This window comes from Lampetra planeri, unplaced genomic scaffold (assembly GCF_965212315.1).
Source record: "Lampetra planeri unplaced genomic scaffold, kcLamPlan1.2.h2 scaffold_1468, whole genome shotgun sequence".
Lineage (NCBI taxonomy): Eukaryota > Metazoa > Chordata > Hyperoartia > Petromyzontiformes > Petromyzontidae > Lampetra > Lampetra planeri.
In genome coordinates, this window is record NW_027614190.1 from 5,434 (window position 1) to 29,067 (window position 23,634).

At 42.6% G+C, this 23,634-nt stretch overlaps 1 protein-coding gene across 2 annotated transcripts; it reads left to right on the forward strand.

Moving 5' to 3' along the window:
- On the forward strand, positions 1 to 22,549 carry LOC144739398 (RING-type E3 ubiquitin-protein ligase PPIL2-like). Of its 2 annotated transcripts, XM_078622349.1 has the most exons (21): positions 1 to 32; positions 241 to 290; positions 834 to 879; positions 1,002 to 1,064; positions 1,667 to 1,718; positions 1,858 to 1,909; positions 2,082 to 2,173; positions 2,519 to 2,608; positions 2,692 to 2,767; positions 2,914 to 3,074; positions 7,073 to 7,148; positions 8,229 to 8,335; positions 12,140 to 12,229; positions 14,027 to 14,060; positions 17,383 to 17,500; positions 18,265 to 18,321; positions 20,354 to 20,426; positions 20,620 to 20,682; positions 20,813 to 20,956; positions 22,367 to 22,368; positions 22,447 to 22,549. In XM_078622349.1, exons 1-21 carry the CDS (start codon positions 1 to 3, stop codon positions 22,547 to 22,549), a joined length of 1,581 nt encoding a protein of 526 aa, XP_078478475.1. The 2 variants fall into 2 exon arrangements, with proteins under 2 accessions (XP_078478475.1, XP_078478477.1); XM_078622351.1 differs by lacking the exon at positions 22,367 to 22,368 and having other exon boundaries at positions 20,813 to 20,943; positions 22,435 to 22,549.
- The last annotated feature ends 1,085 nt before the right edge of the window (positions 22,550 to 23,634 follow it).

Here is a 23,634-nt window from a genome sequence, read left to right on the forward strand (position 1 = left end):
ATGGGCAAGCGTCAGCATCAGAAAGACAAAATGTAAGTTCCCGATTTATCACGGCCAATTCACAGTAGCAGCGATACTAGCATATTGTTGTTAGCTTACCCAGCTAATGTTAGCAAGATAACAAATGGCTAGCTAGCCTTATCTCCACGAGTTTAAAGGCGGTTAGTGTCTGTTTCAGATTGGCTTTACTGTAAACGTTCCATTTACATCGATTGTCATGTGTGTTTTTCACCTTTACAGGTACATCACGTGTACAGAGTACACGAACTTCTATGGAGGGAAGCGGGCTGGTAAGTTTGGTGTAACGTTCAACGGTAAACTCAGTCCAGCTTTAAGTATCAAGAGAAAACGTCAAGAGCGTTAATATCTGCATGTGTTGTTTTAAGTTCCCTCTTGTTATCTCCGTAGTCGACTTTACATACAGTTAAAGTTCCCAACCACTCAAAAACACTGATCTGTTCTACTTACGGTTGTGGTTCAGTGAGCAGAATGATGTTAGTCATTGGATGAAGTTTTCACATCAAAATACTTCTGTCTGAGGTTGAACTACTGGAATGTTTGCCCACAGTTACTTTCAGGATGGGTTGATTACTAAAAGTGAAAGTGAATGTAATCACTAGTCTGGAAATTTCAGGACCTTAATTTAAAAAAAAAAGCTTTCTATTTCCTCCCCCACTGTAAATCCATAATCTATGAATAAAGTTTTAGATGATGGTTTCACTGACAAGATTGTGAGGTGTGTGAAAAGTGTAATTTGACACATAGTCACATCCAGACATTTGGTGAACGACATCCACAATTTATTTATCTATTTATCAATGATTACTTTTCAGAAATCCCCCAATCAAACTTCAGACGGCTTCCATTTGATCACTGCAGGTAAAAAATGTTCTTTTCTGCTGCCTATACAGTAGAATAGAAAATGGTTTAGCGTTCACTTGAAGAAATGTCATAGCGAAAGCATTTTGTGACTCACATTTTTCTTGTCTGACACATTCCAGCTTGTCTCTTCAGCCGTTTGAGTATCCTGTCTGCACTGCAGATGGAGTCGTCTTTGACATGCTGTGAGTAAATACCTGCGAAAATACCTCTTCCCACCACGCTGTATGTGCAGTCAGAAGTGAAGAATAGACTCGGCCAGTGATTGATGTCAGTGACGATAGTTGACTCCAGACGTGTGGTGGTTCTGCTGTTTATGTCTGACAGGTTGGCAGAGGGTGGGCGAGGCTTTGGAGGCGGCTTGCTAAGATTTATGAGTTTGTTTTTGTCTTTGGGAAGAAACAGGAGAGCAGGCTGGTTTGAATTATGTCTTTGTGAGAATCAGCAGAAGTTAGCGAGGCACCAACAGAGCTCAGTTTTTGTGTGTGTTTGTGCTGTGGATGCTGCTCATCAAAGCTCGGTTTATTGTCCAAAGCAGTTTGTTTCATGATCCTCCAAACAAAATTACCTTATTCCAATAGAATTATTTCAGACAGCCTGTGATTCTCCACATGTGACATTTTTACAATTTCGCGTCACTGGACAAACTTAGAAACATGCTACATCCCAACCTCAATACACAACTGTGGTTTTACCCAGACTGCAGCGTCATTGTCACGTCATTTAGATGTGTTGCCGTAGCTACATATATTTTTGGCATCTGGTGGAATAAAGATATTTTTCTTAGGAGCATCGTTCCATGGATCAAGAAGTATGGCACTAATCCCATCTCTGGAGAGGTAAGCGATCCACGGACGTTCTCTGAAACACTCTTCGCTCATATTGGTTCAGTATATGAACCCATGTGCACAGTTGCTGTGTGACTTTTTCTCTCTGCCACATTTTTCTGAATTGTAACACATTTTTTTTATCTCATAGAAACTGGAAGCAAAGTCTCTCACCAAACTGAACTTTGCGAAGAACAATGATGGTGAGTACGTTTTTCATTGATTCATTCATACTATTCATACTGCAGTTTGTAAAGAGGGTTGTGTACTTGTTGGGTGTTTAGTTTAAATTAATCCAAGTATCGTATGATGAGATGGAGAGGAATTTTCCTCCTCTGCTCTTCAGCTTCACTTGTTCTTTATGTCTCATTCCAGGAAAATACCACTGCCCAGTTCTTTACAGCGTCTTCACAAATAATTCTCACATTGTCGCCAACAAGGTCACTGGCAACGTGTTTTGTTATGAGGTTGGTAAACCTAACACCGGTTCCACACACATCATAGTTGAAGAAAACGCACAGGAAAATCTGTCAAACAGTTATTGACTTGGATGTTCAGTGTGATGCGGGGCAGGTCAGCAGACGCTGCCTTCTGTCATAGTTAATGATGTTTGTCCGAGATCATTCCCCCTAGTTTCACCGATTTATGTGTAGTTCTTGAAGTATGTGTGTTCTTGAAGTTGTTTCCAAGCTGCAGACAGGATGTTACAAATGCAACACGAGTTGTGACCATCCGTAAAACAAAAACAAGCAGACATCCAAACCCAATCATTCTCTGCTTTAAGACCCCGATGACATATTGTTTCCACTCAGGCTGTCGACCAATTGAACATCAAGACCAAGACCTTCAAAGATCTGCTGAGCGATGAGCCCTTTACTCGTAAAGACATCATAACACTGCAGGTGGGTTCCTAAAAAAGTCACATGTTTTTAATCCGTGGACAATAAGAGTGTTTCTGATTTTTGTTTTTCCCCTCCTCCGGTAGGATCCGACCAACCTGGACAAATTCAATGTCTCAAGCTTCTTCCATGTACAAAACGATCTGAAAGTGTTGGATCCAGGTACGACCCGGCGCTGTATCATCTATGAATGTATTCTATGTGACGTGACTTCTGCTGTTGTTCCGTGCTGATCAGGGATTAGCTCAAAGAGTGAATATTTCATAGACAGCTGAAGGAGCTTTGAATAAACCATTTCCTCCCTTCAGATGAGGAGAAGGCCAAGCAGGACCCGTCGTACCACCTGAACAGCACCAACCTGGAGACCAGGGAGACCTTAGCAGAGCTGTACAAGGACTACAAGGGGGATCAGCTCCTGGCGTCCACCATGAAGGAGCCCGAGGCCAAGAAGACAGACAAGTTAAACGCTGTAAGAACAACGTTTCCTCCCTGGCAGCTTACATTTAAAATAAGCTCAGACTTATTGCCACACATCTACGGCGTTACAGCCACAAAGTCCAGGTTCAAAAAAATTGTTGTTTTATGTACTCTATTTAAAAAAACATTCCCAAAGCACATTTAAAACAATGTAGGCTGACCAAAGTGGTATATAACAATAAAAAATGCCATAACAACATCAGTAGAATATATTAAATATGCAAAAACAATATACACAAGACCATATAACAAAAGACTAAAGGATATTTTCGTGGTTCTATATTCAAACTGAACCTTCAGGTTTATTTTAATGAACATTTCTAATATTTCTGTCGATAAGTGGACCTGTAATTTTGTACATGAATTGAAATGAAACGGCCTCTTACTGAACTTACTACTGAACATTCCTTATTGCCGTAGCTTTCGTTTCCATCCGGGGCCCGTTCCAGAAAGCAGGTTTAGTGAAAGCCCTGACTTTATCTACCCTGAAAAGGGGGAAATCAAACCAAATGTCTTTAAAGTTTCATATGTTTGAATTCTGTTCTTCAGGAACTCTGAAATATGGAACATTCTGGATTTTTCTCATTTCAGAAATAGCAAAGTCGAGATTTTCACTAAACCAGGGGGCTGTTGTCACTAAGATAGGATCAGGTATTGAGCCAGTATATCTTGGTTATCCTGGCTCAACGTCTCTGTGATCTGGTTTGCACCAAAGTGGGAGAGAGCAAAGGTCAATATGTTACGGTATAAGATACCATGGAGATTTATTGTGTGACCAGGATAAGTTCCAGGATGTGTTGAATCTCCTCCCTCATCTCAGTCAACAGTCACCACTAAGAGAAACCAACAGTTATTCACTGACCACGACACATCGTCACCAACTAGACCCTCATCATTGATTTCAGTCGTTGTAGATGAATGATGTTTCAATTACTGGATAATTCACCCACAGACTATATATGAAACACACATCCCATAAAAATACAAGTACACGTAAGGGAGTAACGTGGTGTTCTTTTATTGGATAAAGATGAATCTGAGGAGGTAAACCATCAGCTCCTTTCAAAACTGGAGTCACACACTGACTCGACAAGATCGAGACAAATGTAACACACCCACATGTCTTTACAGTGAAATAATAATGAACACACACGAATGGGGGAGGGGGGGCAGTAGTCTCCCTACTCACAGTTCACAGGACAAACAACATGAGAGACCAATTTGAATTGAATGAAACCTCCTCTGCCAATGCAGGTCAGATCTGAACTTACATTCACAGCATGTTTCTCTTTCCTTTAGAACTGTGGTGGTGTTACCTTTCTTTTTAATCTCCTTGTCAGTCAGGATTTCAACCTCCAACAGGGAAAAGTATGCCGCTCTCGTTGTCATGGTGAATCTAATGTAATTTAGTGTAATAGCGGGGTTTATTTATGGAGGCCTCGTGCGCTCCGATCCCGGATCGGTTTCCCGGCGTGATGAATCCCTGTCTGCCCATCCTGGTTTGGTCTTTGTGAAACTGATTGAGCGTGGATGCTCTTGTTTACGATTGGTTGAACTCATGTCAGTCATTTATCCTGGATGACGGAATCCTACTTCTGTGCACCGGGCCCCAGGTCTACTTCTCTTTATTATGGCGGGAGGTGTTCACCCAAATGTTGTTGGTCAGAATCGCCACACTGCAATGTGTGATTGGTGCACCGGAGGGCGCCAGACGCACAGTGATGTGTGGAAACATGGTGGAGGACAGACAAACACCTGCATCCATTAATAAAACGAGAAATGCATTAAACCGACACGTGTGAACATGTCGCACCGCGTGAAAAGGAAAACATCCTGACAAAATCGTTCATGTTTAAACATTTGTGGGGCGTCTGAAGGGAACAATGGACACATGTACGTTCCCTGCTGGCACCTTCCTGCAGACCTCATGTGAGGTCAACTGTGCAGACAGCAAACCGCAGCGGAGAGGGGGCCGGCCGCAGACACGTCAACCGCCACACACGGCGTCTGTAGTCGAGCACGAGGACGGAGGCTGATTCCATTGGAATGGCATCAACACCTCTCTTGTCTTCCAGCGCTGCTTTGATGCTGCGCAATGTATCGTTTGACGCTAGAGCCTTTCCTGGGCGGCCCTCCGTCTCCAGTTCTCAGTGGAGGTGACACTCTGATAGCGTCGGAGCAACAGAGAATATAGGTCAGACGGAGCACACAAGGTAATGTCTGTGCTTTCATGAGCCGTCACAAGAACTAGAGCAGAAGTAAAACCGGGACGGTGGAACAAGGCTTGAAAGCAATTTTCACTTCTCATGCTTTTTTTAGTTTTTTTTGGTCTTGAGTTACTCGCTTATCTTAAATAATTCCTGCAGTGGTATAGTCAGCAGTATTTATGAGTCGTTTCTCGTACTCGTCACTGTTCTGCTGTAATTTGACAGAAGAGAACCTCTGGCGGCCTTTAATTATGGGATGGCAGTCGGAATCTCTCCAGGCTGAGGTGGTGTCTCTGCTCTTAATCATACACAGCCTCCTTTCACTTGATGCACCACTTACTGCAAACCAGGGGACCAGCCAAGAATGTGGTTGAGAAGAGGTGTGGTCGAAGTGTGTGTGTGTTAGGGGAAGATTAATCTTTTAACCACAGGAAAACCTTTTTTTTCCTGTAATGAGAGTCTCTGTGTCTGGGTGTTTCACAAACCTCCTCCCCGGTGGATTATTACACATTACAGATACAACAAACGCACAGATTAGGACCAATGGCTGTTTTTGTAGTGGCGTTCCAGATTTGTCTCTCATGTTGTTATGAATTACACATCAGCAGCACCACCTCATACATGAGAAGTGAATGTCAGCCCTTTAACCTCAAGGATTAAATGATTCAACAGCTCAACTCCAGACACAGGTCTACACCTAAAACTGCAGTCAGTGATTGAGTCTGTTCGAGGTGATAAACAGGACATTAACTGATTGATTTTTCTCACAACCGCAACACATCATCACACAGATGGCGGCTGCCATAAAGAAACAAAACAGGACCTACGTCATCTGGGTCAGTGGGTGCCCGATTAACATGAATAATGTGAATTCAGCCAATCTCATCCCCCGTCTACATTTTTTATTTATTGAGTTTTTGAACGACATGCTCTGGCTTTAATCATTGTCGCAGACATGAGAACACGGGTGCATCAGATTTAGCACGGATGCTAATTTCCATCTGTAGAGCTGCATAAAACAAGCAAGAATACACAACAACATAAAACCCCACATGAATGACACATCATTCATTCATTCATACATATGCAGCCTGAAAACAACATTCCTGGTTTAAAGTGTAGGATAAATGCATCCAGTGTGCTTGTATAAAGTGATTTACACACTGAAAATAATTAGGTTTGCAGTGAGAGGACAATATTGGTATATGACAGTTCTAATTAACTACCAACTATGGTAGTTTGGAAGTAGCAGAGGAATTAAATACCTGCAGTGGTAGTTATGAGTACAGGAAAGTCCCTGTAAAGCAGGACCAAAGTTACAGTAAACTGTAATGGTAGTGTAAGCAGGTGCAGAAGGGACATCATCAAAAGGCAGATCCTTATTCCATAACTTCATTCATTCTGTCAAATCAGCAGATCATTTTTCAGCGCTATCTCAAAGCCATCATTCGTTCAGAGTCTGAACTAGCTCGCGCCGCTCCGTGCTGTTGTGTAAGACCACGTTGTTCTAATGAGTGAGTGATTTTTGGTAAATTCTCAAAAACATGAAAGAAAAAATCTCAGACACCGTCTCACCTGTGTTGATGCTAAGGAGGTTAGCAGTCTCCTAAATACTACTTGTTGAATGGGGGGTGGTGAAATAACAGGTAGTAGCTTAGTTGAACTCTACCAAACACCACTTTTAATGGGCGATAGCATCATTTGGAGAATCTTGGGAACGTGTTTTCCATGAGCTTTGGGTTGAAAACGTGTCTCAGAGCTTTTCCTCTTCTGCCTGTTCTAGGCCCACTACTCCACTGGCAGAGTCTCCGCCTCCTTCACGTCCACGGCCATGACCCCCGCAACAACAAACACAGCAGGCAAGTGACCAGCTCACACCAAAGTCCTACAGATCCACTGGTCTGCCACCAGGGAATCTGTGAATACCGGTCTGCACACATGCTGTTTTTGCAGAAAAGTGCAGCTCCGTGCGCTGGTTGGTCAATGCAGCTCTTCACTCAGTAGAAGTTTCTTCCCCTGTCAGCCTCCGAACCGCTCCATGGGAGAGATTTGCTCTTATGCAATTGGTATCCAGTACATTTCAGAAGAAGAAGAGAACACCTGGATTTATTGACCTAGTTTTGGTATTTAAAAGACCATTGCCTCTGGAGCGGTTTCATCTATTTGACATGATGGTAAATGCAGGATTCTTCTTCTCCACTGTTATTTCTTCATCATACAATTCAGTTTTTATGTGGCCCAGTTTAAGTGACAATGAAAGAGGCGTTCAAAGAGAAAAGGCAAAATAAAAAAGGCATAAATCTGTTGGCATTGCAGAGGTTAGTCACATCTCACCTGGAGCAACGTCACACTGAGACGTGGCAGTAAGTAACACAGACGATGAAATGAAACATTATTCCCATGAAGGTTTGGTCTTTCCTTCATTAAAATAAAGGGACGCGGCAAAGAAAGTGACACAAACTGATAAATCTTTGACAAAATGAGCAGTTATGGAGGAAATGAACAGAAGAAGGGAGAGCAGACACAGATAATGTATGTTTGAATGGATGGTGATGATGATGAGAATGTAGGAGAGGCTTCCTTTAATCTTTTAATCGTCTTAAGACTTTAAACTCAGTCTCAGGAGATATCCATGCTTGCTTTTTTTTAAAATCAAATTATTATTTATTAGACACCCTCATATCAGGATTCATATTCATTTCCAGTCAGAGAATTGTTTTGTTGGTATTAATTGGAAGAGACGTGGAATTTTCATTTTGAGAGTGTGTGTGCGTGTGTGTATATGATATGTATACACAAACACACACACAGACACATAGAAACAGTGGTAAAAGGCCTGTCCAATTAAATTAAATTAAATCCTGATTCCATGGTCAAATATACCGTCGTTCCAGTTTAAGATGACTCCACTCAGTTTTTAAACTCTCTCTCTCTTCCAGACGCCATCGCTGACGACACCGTGCGGTACCAGTACGTGAAGAAAAAAGGCTACGTCCGTCTGCACACCAACAAAGGAGACGTGAATCTGGAGTTGCACTGTGATAAGGTACACACACCGACATTCGCACGTCAAAGAACCATTCAGAAGGCATTTCCAGGAGATCTCTGACAACCATACTTCATGCTGTGGTTGGGAAAAGAATTCAGGAGATCTGAAACTTGAACACACACACACACACACACACTAGTTGTTTTACACAGGTGTGCACTCAGTTAAATCCAGTCTTTATGTTGAAACGTATCACTGGAAGGAAAGTGGAGCACATACCTCCTCTTATTGAATTAGATCCTACATAAAACCATCCAGAACTTTCGGTCTGTGATCCAGGTCAGCTAGTGATCATCAGTCAGATCACCACACAGATGCATCAAAGACAGAGGTGACTTTAGGTTCCACTGACGTGTCAGAAGATCAGTCAGTGAGAACATTAGTGGACATGCGACACATTTCCAGTGAACGTTTGTGAGTGAAGTTAGTCTGTGGCTGGAGCTGTGCAAGGGGTGTGACTGACCGATGGTCCCGACTCTGGCTCCGGGCAAATGTGTGAAACGAAACGAAAAGAACACTGATCGCCCCTTGTGGAGAAAAAACACCAAAGACGCTGGTAGATGGATAGATTGGTCAAGTTTGGATCTATTGATCAAACAAAAAACACAGTTGTGTGTCGGGACACGCCAGGAGGGTCTCACGCACAAATGCAGCAAGTTTCTTATACAGCAACCATCCATGTGCATGTGTTCAGTTTGAGACTGATGTGGTTCCATACAGCAGATGTGGTCTGGTCAACTGGTTCCAGAAAGTGGGTTGAGTCTGTTTGTCCGGAAACAAAGAAAACTCAGATCATTTGGGTTACTGATGAACTGAATTCAGACGTTCATTTCTGTCTGCTCGTGTATAAGTAGAAGTCAGAATCCTTGTCGACGTTTCAGCATTAACAACCTCAGGGTTTTCATCAAACCTGCTTTCTGGAACGGGCCCCTGGTGAGAAAGCCCACGGGCCCTCAACTGTTGGAGTACTGAGTCAGGACAAACACAGTTGTGTGAAGAATCGCAGACAAATGTGGCCCCGTGTGGAGCTGCAGTGTCTCGTACACATTTGCTCCATGCACACAGGAGCACAACACATTAAGCTGATAACTCTAATAAGGTGAGAAAGCAGCCAAAAACAACTCCGGCTGCCATTTTTTTCTCTGTTCGAGAGCAGGTGGATTTTGCATAATGCTGTTGACAGATGGAACTGTCCCAAAACTAATGTAAAAAAATAAAATAAAATCTTTGGCTCATGCTACACTCAGACAACTAGTTCTCTGATGTCATGTTTTGCTTTAAAAAAAAAAAAAAAAAAAAAAAAGCATTCCTCCATTACTTGGCCCCAAAGAGCTGATGATAGATAGATTAACAAAACATCAAAAAGGAAAGAAACAGACCAGGATCCAGACTAATAACATGTAAACAATCAATAATACTGAGCGAACAGTCTTTTCCAGGCGCTGGAGACAAAAGCAGCAATGTGACGTGAGCAAGTGACCTAATGGTATTTAAGTCAACACGTTCATAGCACAGAAGTCACAAGTGTGACTTCCAGGAACTCATCTCTACCCTGGTAACCAGCTGCTTGATGCAGTTTTATTGGTTTGTGAACTGTCGAATCAGAATAATGAGGAGAAGGTTGCCGAGGTTAGACGAGACCACCCCCCCTCCCTATTTGTGGCCTGCTGTTTATGAATTAATGAACGCCGCTTCACTGTCACTTAGACTCTTAGTCACACACACAGCCAGCGCCCACCTTTCCGTTTGCTCGCTGTCGGCCCCCCTGCCCTCGTCTCCAACCTAGGTGAAATGTGAGGGGGTGGATGTTGACGATGGAAAGTCCAGCTGCGTTCTGTGCCAAGGCACAGAGGTTACAGCACAGAGGCTTCACCCACATGTGGATGAAAAAAGGATTTAAAGATTCTGAAAGAAGACCAATGTTGGTCATTTATATTTGTTCCCACTTTACACATTTAAATCACTCTCCATTGTCATGAAAGTACAGGAAAAGAGCTCCACAGGGCTTTTAACTCTGAATTTTATATGAATTACTACAAATTCATATGAAACATCGATCGGTTCCTCAAAGTTGACAACAGCCATGTTGCTGTCATTACGGTAATCCCATTCGCTCTGTTGCCAGAAGCTGGCGAGTCATTACCGTAATTACAGCAACTTGATTGTGAAGTGCAGCTTCTCAGCTTTCAGGAACCGATGGACATTTTCTCCTTCTCCTAGCTCCTTCTTCACACCAGGCAGAGGAACCAAGTGACACTTGTCAGCTTAAAGGAACCATTTTGTGATAGCGCATAATTACGGTATAATAATAATAATCATAAAATAATAATAATTAGTAATTACAGTACTCCAGAGTAGACAGATACTTTTGATCTCAGAGAGAAATTCACAAAATAAATATCATGGTATAATCCTTCAGTGAAAACCAGAGAAGTTTGGAAGACGCTAGAACAAATGTATCGGCAGTGATACTGTCAGTGTTAAAGTGTTAACTTATGCTTTTTTTTGATTCCTTAACTCATGTTGCCTCCTCAGCCTCTTTGTAGTTTGCTAAGATTTCGTGGAAAGAATTTTTTCCGACTGTGTGAACCGGATCATTTTCTTTCCACCATTTGCGTCAGCAAACAATTTCAATGCTCATGTCACGTCATGTTTTAAGCACGTAGGCGTGTTTCTAACTTACATATCAAACATTCTTCTACTTAAATTGACACACACCAGTAAAACAAGTGCAATTTAACCTCTGTCAGAGGACAGCAGAAGTCACACATGGACACTAGATTCGTATTGAAAATATAAAAAATAAAAATATAGACTCATATACAGTAGTAATATATGTATCATGTAATAATAAAGTAAAGAGAAAATATATATTTTTTAAATAGGTAAACACAAAAATTAGTTGAAATACTGTAGGTAAACTTCTCCTTTACATGCTAGTTTTCTGATACTGATTCGCTGTTCTTTCCCATTTCAGCAATCACATTATGGTTAAAGTGGGTTAAAACAATCTGATGCTTTTCGGGCGACTTTAAAACAACGAGCCCCCTTGTGCTGACAAGTGTCACTTACAACAGAGGAACAAATGGCGCGTTGTATGTCCTGACTGAAATGTTGAAATGTAAGAAGCAATGAGGCCAGCAGACCTCATGAGAACCTGCCACACTAAGGCTAGTGAAATAAAAACAGGCCTTATGAAAGCATCTGCTGATTCTTGGAAGCCTCTGGCTGGTGTTGCCAGAGGGAAAAAGTTCATTTCTCACAGTAACACATGCACACAGAACTGCCCCTTCAGGCTGTTGACGCCTATTTAAAGTGTCCACGCGTCATAGCTTGAACAAGGCCTCCTGCTTCAGGGACGTTCCGCACACCAACCAAATAGTCATTTGTTAGATGCCTGAATCTTTTTTTGATGACATGCAGATGTTTGAGTTTTAAGTGTTGAGCCATAGGTTTGTATCCAGAGGAATGCCTCGGCCACTGGTTCACCAGTGAAACATCACTGCCCCTGTTGAATGTTGACATTCAGCTCAGACAGACAATTGATGATGGTGATTATCGACAGGTTTAATACATTCCACTGGTACTGGATTTCTCCTCCCATCACAGATTTGGACACACATCACACTCCTCTGTGCTCATGTTTTCTCTGTACTTGTCACTGATGTAGCTGACTGTCCCACTTCACACACTGGTTTGCTCGTGTCATTTGACATGTGTATCGTAACACAACGTAAGTCGACTATGATAACCACATCTTGCAGTTTCTGCGTTAATGACCTCTCTGTGTATTCTTGTCAGGTTCCTAAAGCTGGAGAGAACTTCATCCGTCTGTGTAAAAAAGGCTACTACGATGGGACGATCTTCCACAGGTCCATCCGGAATTTTATGGTAAGGGCTTTGGAAGTTGTTGTGTAAATAACCCTTTCAAGCCAATGATCACCTCGGAGGTGAACACACAACATATCAAGATAATTCACACTTAACATAAATGAACATAATCTGGATCTTAAAACTAACTGCCAACTCATTGCAGTAAATGTTTTATATCTTTCATCATGTTTACATCAGGTGTTTGTGTCGATTTTGTTATTAGCGACAGAAAGATCAGAGCTTTATCTTGAAATATTGGTGAATACAGAGATGTACGCACAGTTTCCACACACATTTGCTGCGCTTGCGTTGCATGAAAGAGATCCAACATTCGCAGAAATCTGTCCCCTCCATCCAGGCGCCTGGATCTATTTCCAGCTCCTGCGTTGGTCATGGGCTCTTCATGGGGCGGAGATTCTGCAAATTGCTGATTACCAGGGGCATGCTGTCAATTTACGATTGACTGGTGTTTAGGATCTACATGCGTGTGTACGATTACATTGGAGTTTTCCCCAGGATTTCATAAATCCAGGAGGTTTGTCATAGAGTCGACTTTTGTGTCGAAATGTCGGTTTCATGAATGAGATCCACTGTGTGGTGCTGTCATCCGTATATGAGTCCATAGTCACCTGTGAAATGATTATTGATTCTCAGAATCAGCAAACACTTCATTGTAGACATGTTGTGTGTGACAAAGGAGACTTTGTTGTCACTGGCACTGTTTTGGATTGTGTTGGCTTCTCTTTTCATGGAGCACAGCTTGTTTTTAATCTGTTTTATATTTGTGATTTGAGTCATTCTTGTTTGTTGAACAACTGTCAAACTTGGCATGGCATCTTATCTATTCTCACTACTTGTGTATTGCACATGCCGTGTTTAAATCTCCGTAATCATTACTCATTGTCCCCATGTGTATTTTTTTCTTCAAAACCCGCTATCCAGCTGTGGTGTCTTCAATTAGACCGACAGCGCCCTGATCAGACGCTTTCTTATAATTCTGTTTTGCATTTTTCATATATTGTAGGACTTTTTGCATGTTTAGAACATTCTGAGAGGAGTTTTGAAGGACTTGACAGTTTAAAATGTGAATGTGGCGTCAGGGAATACAGAGGCTCAAGGTTTTGAAAGGTGTTTGCAGAAACAAATATAAACTGTCATCATCACAGGTTTTCACTGGGGGGTGAAAAGAAGCAGGTTGTTTTTGACTCCATGGCAGCAACGGTTGTCAAACTTTGTCATGGCGAGGACCCTGAACTGAAACAACGTGAACCACTTCATTGACTCCAAAAAGGCAATTATGAAAAGGTCTTAACAGTCAAATATCCCCTCATGGCTCTTTGGGTGTTGAAATTTCCACATATTTCAATAACTGCACCATAATGGGTTAAAGCAGCGCGCAAAATGCCCACACAGTACTTCATAATATACTTCTGGATGTAGTTACAATGGAATCAGTCTTTTTGCCTGGGAACCTCCTGAAGGAACCCCCGGGGATCCCCAGGCCCAACTTGAATCCCTGCTCTACGGAGCCCAGCGACAGTGACCTGCTGGCCCCATGTTGAAGGCAGGAATACTGATCCAATATGAAGGCCTCATCATCTGTAGTATAATAGAGCAGTAATGAGTGGACAGAGGCTTCATCCCAAAGCTGTTTGCACTATTTATGCTCTTTTGAATGAATCTCTGTGCCTTTTTTTATTATATTCTTATGTTTTTTTTTATTCTCTTTTGTAATAATCAGTGAAAACGTGTATTTGTTTTTAAATATGCAGCTCACAACATGCAAAACCTAACACGTAGGTGTTTTGTTTCCAGATTCAAGGAGGGGACCCCACCGGCACGGGCACAGGTAACGTCACCACTGCACTTCAACCACATTTACATTACATAACACCTGTGTGTTGAATTATTAATACCTCCTTTTTGGGCGCTGTGTGTAAATACTGTTGCGGCCTGAGATGCAAGTAAAGAGTGTTGCTAAATATACATTGAAGGCATATGGGAGGAAAGACGACAAAGCGGTGTGGGCGTCAGTGGCAAAGGGGTGTGGCCAAAAAACAGTTAAATGCCATTCAAAGTGTTTTTTTTTTTTTTTTTTTTAAGTTTAATTGACCGCTAGGCCTCATGCCGTTAATTTCCTGCCTTCATGTCGTCTGCACCTGCGCTGTGAGCAGCACAAAGTGTGCTTTGTGTCTCCGGGCGTGCCCGGGGCACTATGCAAAGCGTGTTGGCCATGACAGATTTATGGCTGTGCAGAATTCCAGGCCTGTGGGTTAAATTCTCCTTGTCACCGTGGTCCGAACAGCACACTACTCTGAAACAAACCTTTGACTGACTTCTCAAGATGAATATGTCCAAAGTTCTCACCAGACCCACGACACATAGAAATGTGTGGGTTTTTTTTGTTTTTTTTGTGGGGCGCTGCCAAACCATGAAGAGCTTCAACTGAACAAGGAGCTGCTGTGAACATCTGGGTTCATGGAACTTCTTCTGACATTTTCTGTCCATTTGTTCAACACACGTTGAAACACACTGGATTCACAAGGTGCAAACATACGTAAATAATGAAAAATGCGTTTGGGTATTTGCTCAAGACACCTTCCTGAAGTTAAGTCACAAAATGCAGCACATGCAAACAGAAAACGGATCGCTGAGCACATTCACCGATATCTCCTGAGGTGATACGACTGCTCACGTAGTTCAACAGAAGAGGAGAGAATGTTTGCAGTGGATTGTAATTACTACATATGATACCAACTCCAGCATTGGTGGGGGTCATTTGGAAGGTCAACAGAATCTTTTGAATCTCTCTCCCAGTTCACCCGACATAAACTTAACGGAGAGTTGACTGTTGTGTGATGTCAGGCTGAATCCTTCAGGTGATTTGGAGGAGGAAGTGGAGGAGGGCGGCAGCGTAAAGTCATCACACAACCTGAAAACACAAAACACGCTTGGATTAATGTCATAACCCAGAAATGATTAGCTTTTCCTCATTTTTTTACTGATTTATTATGTCATATTGGTGTTCTGACTGTTCAGAGGTTGGAATAATGAGCCTACTCTTGAGTGAGTCTGCAGAGTGAGTCTGTGTGTGTGTGTGGGGGGGGGGGGGCTGCTGAAAGCAGCAGGGTGGGGGCGTCCTGGAGTGAGAAGCCCAGTGAGGTGGATGTGTGAGTGACATCACAGACAGTTCACTGAAGAGTCATTTCATGTTTGTGTGTGACTCACCCACTGTTCCAACAGTTACATATCTACTCCTAACATTTGGAAAATCAGACAAGAAACAGATTCTTACAAATAAGCGGAACATTTTTCCTTTTTTTCGTAACGTCACTGCAGCGCTACAGAAGGTATTTTTTCATCCACATAATCAGGGCGACACGGTGGGGCAGTGGTTAGCACTGTCGCCTCATAGCATCTGTACTGATTTCTGGCAAAAAGTTGCCAAAGCAACAGCAATATTTCTGGACTGTAGTTTGTCGCTGTAAAAAACAGGAAGCACACACAAACTGTGGCACAAATGTCAACATGGATCAAATCTACATTAGCAGCCAAAAATACTTGATTGAATTTCTGTTTACAATGTGATGTGGTTAGCGCTGTCGCTCATATTGAGAAGGTCCCTGATTGGACTCCTGGCCTGGGCATCTGTCTGTGTGGAATTTTCATGCTCTCCCCATGTCTGCGTGGGTTCTCTCCAGGTACTCCAGCTTCCTCCCACTTCCAAAAGCAAGCTGAGGTCAATTGGTGACTCTAAATTGTCCATAGGTGTGAATGACTGGTTGTCTGTGTACCCCGCGCGCAACTGTAACCGGGAACCGGAGCAGGCAGCTGATGAATGAACAAACAATCAGAAAATTCAGTGACAGTGTTCATTTCCAAAGGAGGTTGGTGGGGGAAAACGTGAAAAAAAAACAAACCCTCATCTGGAACGCTGGCGCTGCTTGAAATGCACCATGTCTGGAGAGGCTTTGTGTGCATGAAGCACAGGCGTGTGTGGGGCAGTGTGACGGAGTGCCGCTGACGATGTCTTGTAGCCGACGGAGGCTTCAGGCTCAGCTTCACGTGTCAGTCAGCACTGTGTGTGTGTGTGTGTGTGTGTGTATATCTATATATATGCTGCCTTCAGAGTGCTGCTCTGTGTTTTCACGGGGTCAGCGTTACAGACACATCAGCGCTAATGCAGTTTGATTTGCCGGTAAACTCTGGTGGGAATGACTTCCTCTGCTCGTCCTTCCGCCTCGCCCTCCCTACATCCCTCATCCACTCCTACTGTGGTAAAATGTCAGAGAGTTTATAAATTATGCAAAAATGTCACCAGGGAGGTTGACAGCTGCACAAAGTGTCCTCATCATCGATTGGCTGGCTGTGTACACACACACACACACACAAACAGCACGTACCTGTATGTGCAGACCTGCCATGCCAGCTGGCAGGAGGCCGGGCAGTGAAACACACCTCAGGGGGACAAGAACCTCCCCCCGGTAGGGAGCCAATAAGCTCACAGAGTGTGTGTTGTGTGTTGACACTCATCGTGATGGTTCTTAATGAAGGAGTGAGTCTGAGATTTGATGGAAGTTGGAAGGATTTGGTCCTGTTGGGACCTGTTGTTCAAGGACAAACTTTTCTGCTTCCTCCGACGCCTCGTTTCAAGCACCTTTTTTTTCTCAACTTTGTCTATTAAGCAACAATCAATCTATCAATCTTTATTCATAAAGCACTTTTCATACAAGAAGTAGCACAAAGCACTTTACAAGGTTTAAAAAGAATGACCCCCCCATACACACACCTACCCAGACCCACCTGTCCAGATACACAGTAGTAATTAAGAATAGGATAAAATGAAAAGACTAAGAATGGAATTAACTACTTATACCAGACTCAGAATTTTCTAAGACCAAAGTAAAAGTGCAAATGACAATGAAACATCAGTAAGCTAAGAAAATATTTGTGGAAAGCCTCAGTAAATAGGTAGGTCTTGAGTCTGCTTTTAAAAATATCTACATCCTCTGCAGCCCTCAGGTCGTCGCGCAGACTGTTCCACAGACGGGGGCCGTAATACTGGAACGTCCAGGAAACATGTGAAAATCAAAATGTTCTCTCATTTCTCACCCCTCTTTCTCCCCGTCTCTTGTCCATTCTCCTTCCTCGTCCCCATCCTCTCTTTCCAGGGGGGGAATCCTTTTGGGGGAAACCTTTCAAGGATGAATTCCGGCCCAATCTGTCCCACACCGGCAGGGGGGTTCTCAGCATGGCCAACTCTGGTCCAAACACCAACAAGTCCCAGTTGTAAGAAATCTCATCCATAAAAAGTGTAAAAAGTGGTTCAAGGTTTAAGAGTTCAAATTTCTTGCCACTTGAGTTAAAGACTGAAGAGAATCAAACTGTTTCATCATTACATCATCTCTGGACAGACTTTACGGAGCTAAAATCTCTTCTTTTTATTGTACCCCCTCAGTACTTTCATTGTACATACTACCTCTACTGCTGGTCTGTCCGTCCCAGGGAGAAGGATCCACCTCTGGTACCCTGTGGTACCCTGTGGTACCTTGTGGTACCCTGAGGTTTCTGCTCCTTTCCCTGTTAGTTCCTGTCAGTTTTTTCCATGTGGACAATAGTAATTGTGACGTGGGCCTATAGAAATGAAATTGAAAGTATTATTGTTACTACTGTTATTTTTATGTATTTATACATGTAATCAGTAAATAGAACAACAATGTTGGAAAACACTGTATTTTACTCCTGACATAGTTTTCACCACTTTCAGTTGCACTGAGCTCTTGAATATTCATAAGTCAAATAATAAATGCATTTATGGTGTTACAGCCTTAACATCCAGACCAGTGGGTGTTTAAAACAACAACAACAACAACACAAACAACAGGTATTATAGCCGTAAAAAGAGAATAATATTAATTGTGCCGTATTTACTTATCTAGCAAACATGCAAACCATATATACTAGATAATACAGAGCTAAAAACAATAATATTCCCAAGGTATTTCGTGTGGTGTTACTCATCCATGACCTGTTTTCCATCTGCTTCTTCTCAGCTTCATCACATTCCGGTCATGCAACTACCTGGACAGGAAGCACACAGTGTTTGGAAGGTACTCATGCTCAGTTTTCCTCTGCTACCTCTCACATTCTTCTTTAAAAGCACATTTGCAGATAACAGACGGTGCTGTGACTCAGACGGACTCCTGAGCAGGAGCAGTGAAATATTTAGGAGATGCGGAATCTAACCTGAAGGCTTCGTCGCTTCTGAGCTGAGCATGATCTTAAATGGTCCGGTCTTTTTTGGAGAAAGCCCCCGCCGTCTAAAAATATTCTGACTGCTCTCAACTGGTCAACGCACTTTTAAAAGGTTCTTCTTGAACTCGTCTGCAGACGCTGGTCTTTGCACTTTTAATGGAACCGAGTAGACCAGATCACTGCACCATGTTAGTGCAGGCGACCTGCGGAATTATCGACTTTCTTTTGACCGTTTCTTAACGTCTGGATACATTTCATCTGTGAAGTGGTAGAAAACAGTGACGGTTGTTCCTCCCGGTTCCCCAGACTTCAAAGTAACATATTTGCCATGTCCAGAGTTAGTCACAGTTCGTTCTGATTTCCGTCCAAAGTCCTTTCCCAAGTGGTCCAAGCTGGGACAGGCAGTTGCAAATGGAACGCTGCTCTCAGAGGACGTACGGCATCCTGCAGCATTTCCTGACTCACAGAACTGCTTTATTTGTTGTCAATGATGTTGTTGAGGTGTAGTAGTGTGTGTAAAATACCCTGTGATGCGTTGTTAATCAACTAAGAACTAGTGTCAGCCTACTAACCTACTATACCGTGATGAGATTGGAGCGCATCACGGTGAGTTACAGCCTCAGACATCCTTTACAATTCGAACACTAAATACTGTTGGATAAGATCCCTCCCAATATGTTTCAGACACAAGCAGTCTTCTTCCACCTGCAGTCTGGGAGGTTTAAATACCTGCTGTTAGAGGCTGAGCCTCTTTGAAAGCATTCGACTGCCGTCTAAACCATCCGGTGACGACATGTCGACCTCTGCAGATCACTGTCTTCACCATCTGAACGGATCCTTTGTCGCGACTCTCCTCGGTGAAAGAGGCCGTTCATGTGCGTCACTGCAAAACAAGCAGAACTTTGTAATACCTGATTTGTGGGTTTTTAAAAAAGATATATATATATATCATTTTCAGTGTGATAAAGCTTTTAGTGGGCTGACATCACATTCTGTGGATTAGCTACAAATAGATAACCTTGTCTGGTTCATTACAGATAGATTCTAATAAGCTCTGTCTTAAATGTGGCTGCCATGGTAACTGACGGCAGAAGAATTTATAGAGTTTAACTGGTTGCATGTGCATAATGTTCAGTTAAATTAAGGGACAAAATGGTTTTAAAGACTGGTGCTCAAGTTGTTCTTGTTTCAGCAACTAAATGCACATCTGTCAAGGAGGGAAACTGTCTGCTGCTGCTCTGGAACCAATTAAGAAACAGGAACCAGTGGAGACAGAGGGTGGGCTGTTTTTAAAACACAGCTAAATGTAGCATCTAATCTGACATAGCCAAAGGAGATGAGAGGAACAGACAAGCAACAGAAATAATTCGGACCAGCTGATGCTCATGTAGGTTCACAAAGCGCTGTGGGTCTGTGACAGGAAAACACAGCAGCTGATAGAAGCGGACCTACTGTGAACCGGCACCAGTCCACTACCAGTTTGTGTTTGTGTCTGCATTGAGCTGACGTCCAGCTTAGGCTTATGTGCAAATATTTTTTTCACATTACCTGTAACATATAGACTCTTGATATGGTGTGTGTGTCATATAGAAGTAGTGAGAAGCTGCACACATGCACATTGGTTTTATCTAAGTCCACATCTCTCTCTCTAAGCGTCGTCACACGATAGCAGCTGGATAGAGAGTTTGCAGCTAATAGCACAGGGACTTTGTATCAGATCAGCATTTGACTGACTGAATATCTGCTTGTTTGTTAGAGCTGCTGTTTACACCACAAAGCCATGGTGCTGCTAAGAGGCAAATGATGAGCTCTCCCTCAGTCAGTTTTGTCAGCGTCTCTAAGGAAACCTCTTTTTTTTTAATCATGAAAAGTTGTTCTCTGTCACAGGGTTGTTGGTGGATTTGAAGCACTGACCGCCATGGAGAATGTGGAGAGTGATCCTAAGACAGACAAACCCAAGGTGAGAATCAGCCATGTTCACGTTCTGCAGCTGGAGGAAGAAGTATATTGAAATAAGTGGCTGTTTTCTTTCTCTCTTCTCTTAATGACTAAATGAGTTCAACTAAAAACGAATCATTTGAACTACAGACATGAAAAGCAGCTGTTCATCAACACTTTTCACAAATATCTTTGCATGTCTGACTCTTTGTCAGTCGGAGATCAAGCTCATCAGTACGACCGTATTCGTGGACCCGTACGAGGAGGCCGATGCTCAGGTTGGTTTGCACGTTTGTGTTGATGCAGTTCCCTGCCCGAAGCGTGTCTAACACAGGCGAAAAAGAAGTGAAACGTCTGTCAGCATCAGTAAAACCATTTGGGGGACTGACTCAGTGTGTTGGTTCCCAGATTGCAGCCGAGCGAGAAAAAGAGCTGCAGAAGCAGGAGGAGGAGCGACAGCTGACCAGCTACTCTGTGAAGAAGGCAAAGGAGGAGCAGGCGCCAAAGACCTTCAAAGAAGGTGTGGGGAAATACATCAACCCGACTTGCAAAGTAAGAAATCACACATACCACAGCATCACTGTGAGTATAAACGTCAGATGATACTTGAGAATGAAAGTAACGGATGATTAACCTAACGGCACGTCAACAAAGAATGAGTCGGCACGCTGTGCACAACCGCTAATGACGGAGGAGATTAGCTCCGTTTGTCAGGGGGGAAATCCAGGTTTATCATCCACAGCAGGTTTTGTAATAGTTTTTATTTGAAGATGGTTTCTGGCACATGAAGACACAGTAACAGCAAACCAGGTAATAAATACACAGATGGACACAGCTTTTTCAAATGGTTTTATAGAAGTTACATAAATGCTCCAGTCCGTAAATGAGGATCGACTGAATAGGGAGGGGCGAAAGGGTTCTTTTAGTAGAATCCATTCAGTGATTCAAAAGATTCGTTCACTGAATCATTGGGTGTGAATTGGTACAATCAGCGTTCATTGCGTACCAGTACAGTCCGTCAACGAGTTTCCTCCAGCACATTTGCAAACTACTTCCTCCCGGAATGTATTTCAGAAAGGTTTTGCCTTGTCATGTAGGACAGTGAACTAGGTTTCTTTCAGAGTGTTCAGAGTCAGTTTTCATGAGTAATTTGTGTCAGTCGATTCGTTCGTACGGAATGAACCACGAATCAGACTCACAGCTGCACTCAGGTGAACTGTAAAACTGTTGTACTTTGACTTCTAATGGATCATTTTCAATCTTCTTCTTTTCAATGTCTTATTCTTCTCCTGTCATCACGTCAGTTTCACATTTCTTTTTCTCCCCTCAGTACATTTGCCCGTTCTCTTTGACACGTTGACATGACTGTTGAAGCAGTCGTGTTTTAGGTTCTTCACTGAGGAGAAGTTTATTCCCTCTTATTTTCGATGGAGCCCTCAAAGACCTTTCTACTTGTCAGGGCAGGGAAAACCACAAAAATAATGACGTTGACGATCATAAAAACTTGAATTGGCTTTAACTCTTCAGGATGTTTTGTTTGATGTTGGCAAGAACATGGACACATCTGTTTGTGGAGTCGTACAAAGTCTGGATTTTTAAACAAACACTGGAGCAGAGATGGTGGAATTCCCACTGAGGAGCCAAGATTTCATGAAATTTCCTCACATCACTACAAAGTTGGTGTGTCTGCTCCCAATTCAAGATACAGGGAAATTCTAACTTCCTTCGCATTACAGCTGTGCTGCACTCCAATAAGTGATAAGTGGTTTCCCTGTGTCGGGTGTCTGCTCCCTGACGCTGCTCAGGTGGTTACAGGGCTCGTGTCCGTCCCTTTTGATCAGCCAAAGCCAGGTGACGATCTCTGGGGAGAGAGCCCCAGCCCTGTGGCATCACTGCAGCTGCTTAACGTCGGTTGTGGCGCTCCCAGGAACTCCACGGCGCCTTAAAATGTCTCCTGGTCAGACGTGGAACTGCAGCCAGCGGTCGTAGCCCCTCGTCATCTGCCCGTCGGCTGTCTGCTGACGTTCTCTTTCGTCTTTCAGAAAACGCTCGGCTCCTGAAGAGGAAAGTGGGCCGTCCACCAGCGCCGCAGCCACCAAAAAGTCCAAAGGAAAAAACGGCTTCGGAGACTTCAGCTCCTGGTAGCATGGATATATGGAAATATTTTAAAATTGTTTTTGTCTATGTGAAATCTGAGTAATTGTGTCAGAATAAATTCCTTTTCTACAAAGATAGTGTTAGTGGTATTTTTATTCACGCTCCTTCAAAGAGAAGGTCAACAAAACAAATAATGCAATGGAAACAATATTTTGCGATTAACAAATGTTTGATAAGTCTGTTATTGAACAATGACGACCGACAGATGAATTCCCAAGGGATTCAGACAGATTAGTTTATCAGTTTATCATAGTAAAGGACAGGAAGCACTGGTCATTTGGTTGTTTTAGGACGTTTTAGGTTGTTTTGTCGTCTCCTCACCCGACAAAATGGAGCTGCCAAGAAGAGTCGTTGTCCAAACAAGAACAGCAGGTTTGGTTATCTTCCAGTACAGTCTGTGTTTTCAGTATCTTCAGTATCTCTATCAGTATTTTTCGTTTTCCTTCATTCGTCATGACTTAGTATCACACACACACACACACACACACACACACACACACACACACACACACACACACACACACACACACACACACACACACACACACACACAAGGCCCAGAGACGCTGTGAAAATGAAAGTTTAAAATCCAAATTTGAAAACAATGCACTGTACATACATATTAGGACTGATTTTCACTTCAGGTAGAATTGCCCTTCGACATTTATTGAAGGATTTGCTCACGTGCACAATGTGAACATAGAATGCTGAACAGCGAGGATTAGCTTGTACCGGCGGTTTTAGCGTGAGTCGCTTTGTCAAATGAAATGACTTTTAGTGAGTTTATACCATTCTTGAGTCTTCTGAGATCAGTTCCACAAAAAGTAAAGTACTTTGTAATGCTGTACAACACCACTAGCTAGGATTAGCTAGGATTAGCAATGTTGGCTCAAGTTAGCAAAAGTCGAATTTAGCTTTAGCAAGAAATTAGCTTTTAGTTTTCATTAATTTCAATTGTTACCCTAAAATCCATTTTTACATTTGTAAACAAATATAAAGCAATTAAGATTTTCATATATATATATATATATATATATAGTATATATATATATATATATAATCAACAATCAAAT

What these genes read in the sequence shown, in the direction of transcription:
- LOC144739398 (XM_078622349.1), top strand. Translation starts at nt 1, where the DNA reads ATGGGCAAGCGTCAGCATCAGAAAGACAAAAT. An exon ending in GCAACGTGTTTTGTTATGAG is followed by an intron (nt 2,174 to 2,518) that starts GTTGGTAAACCT and finishes GTTTCCACTCAG; the next exon opens with GCTGTCGACCAATTGAACAT. An exon ending in CTAAGACAGACAAACCCAAG is followed by an intron (nt 20,427 to 20,619) that starts GTGAGAATCAGC and finishes ACTCTTTGTCAG; the next exon opens with TCGGAGATCAAGCTCATCAG.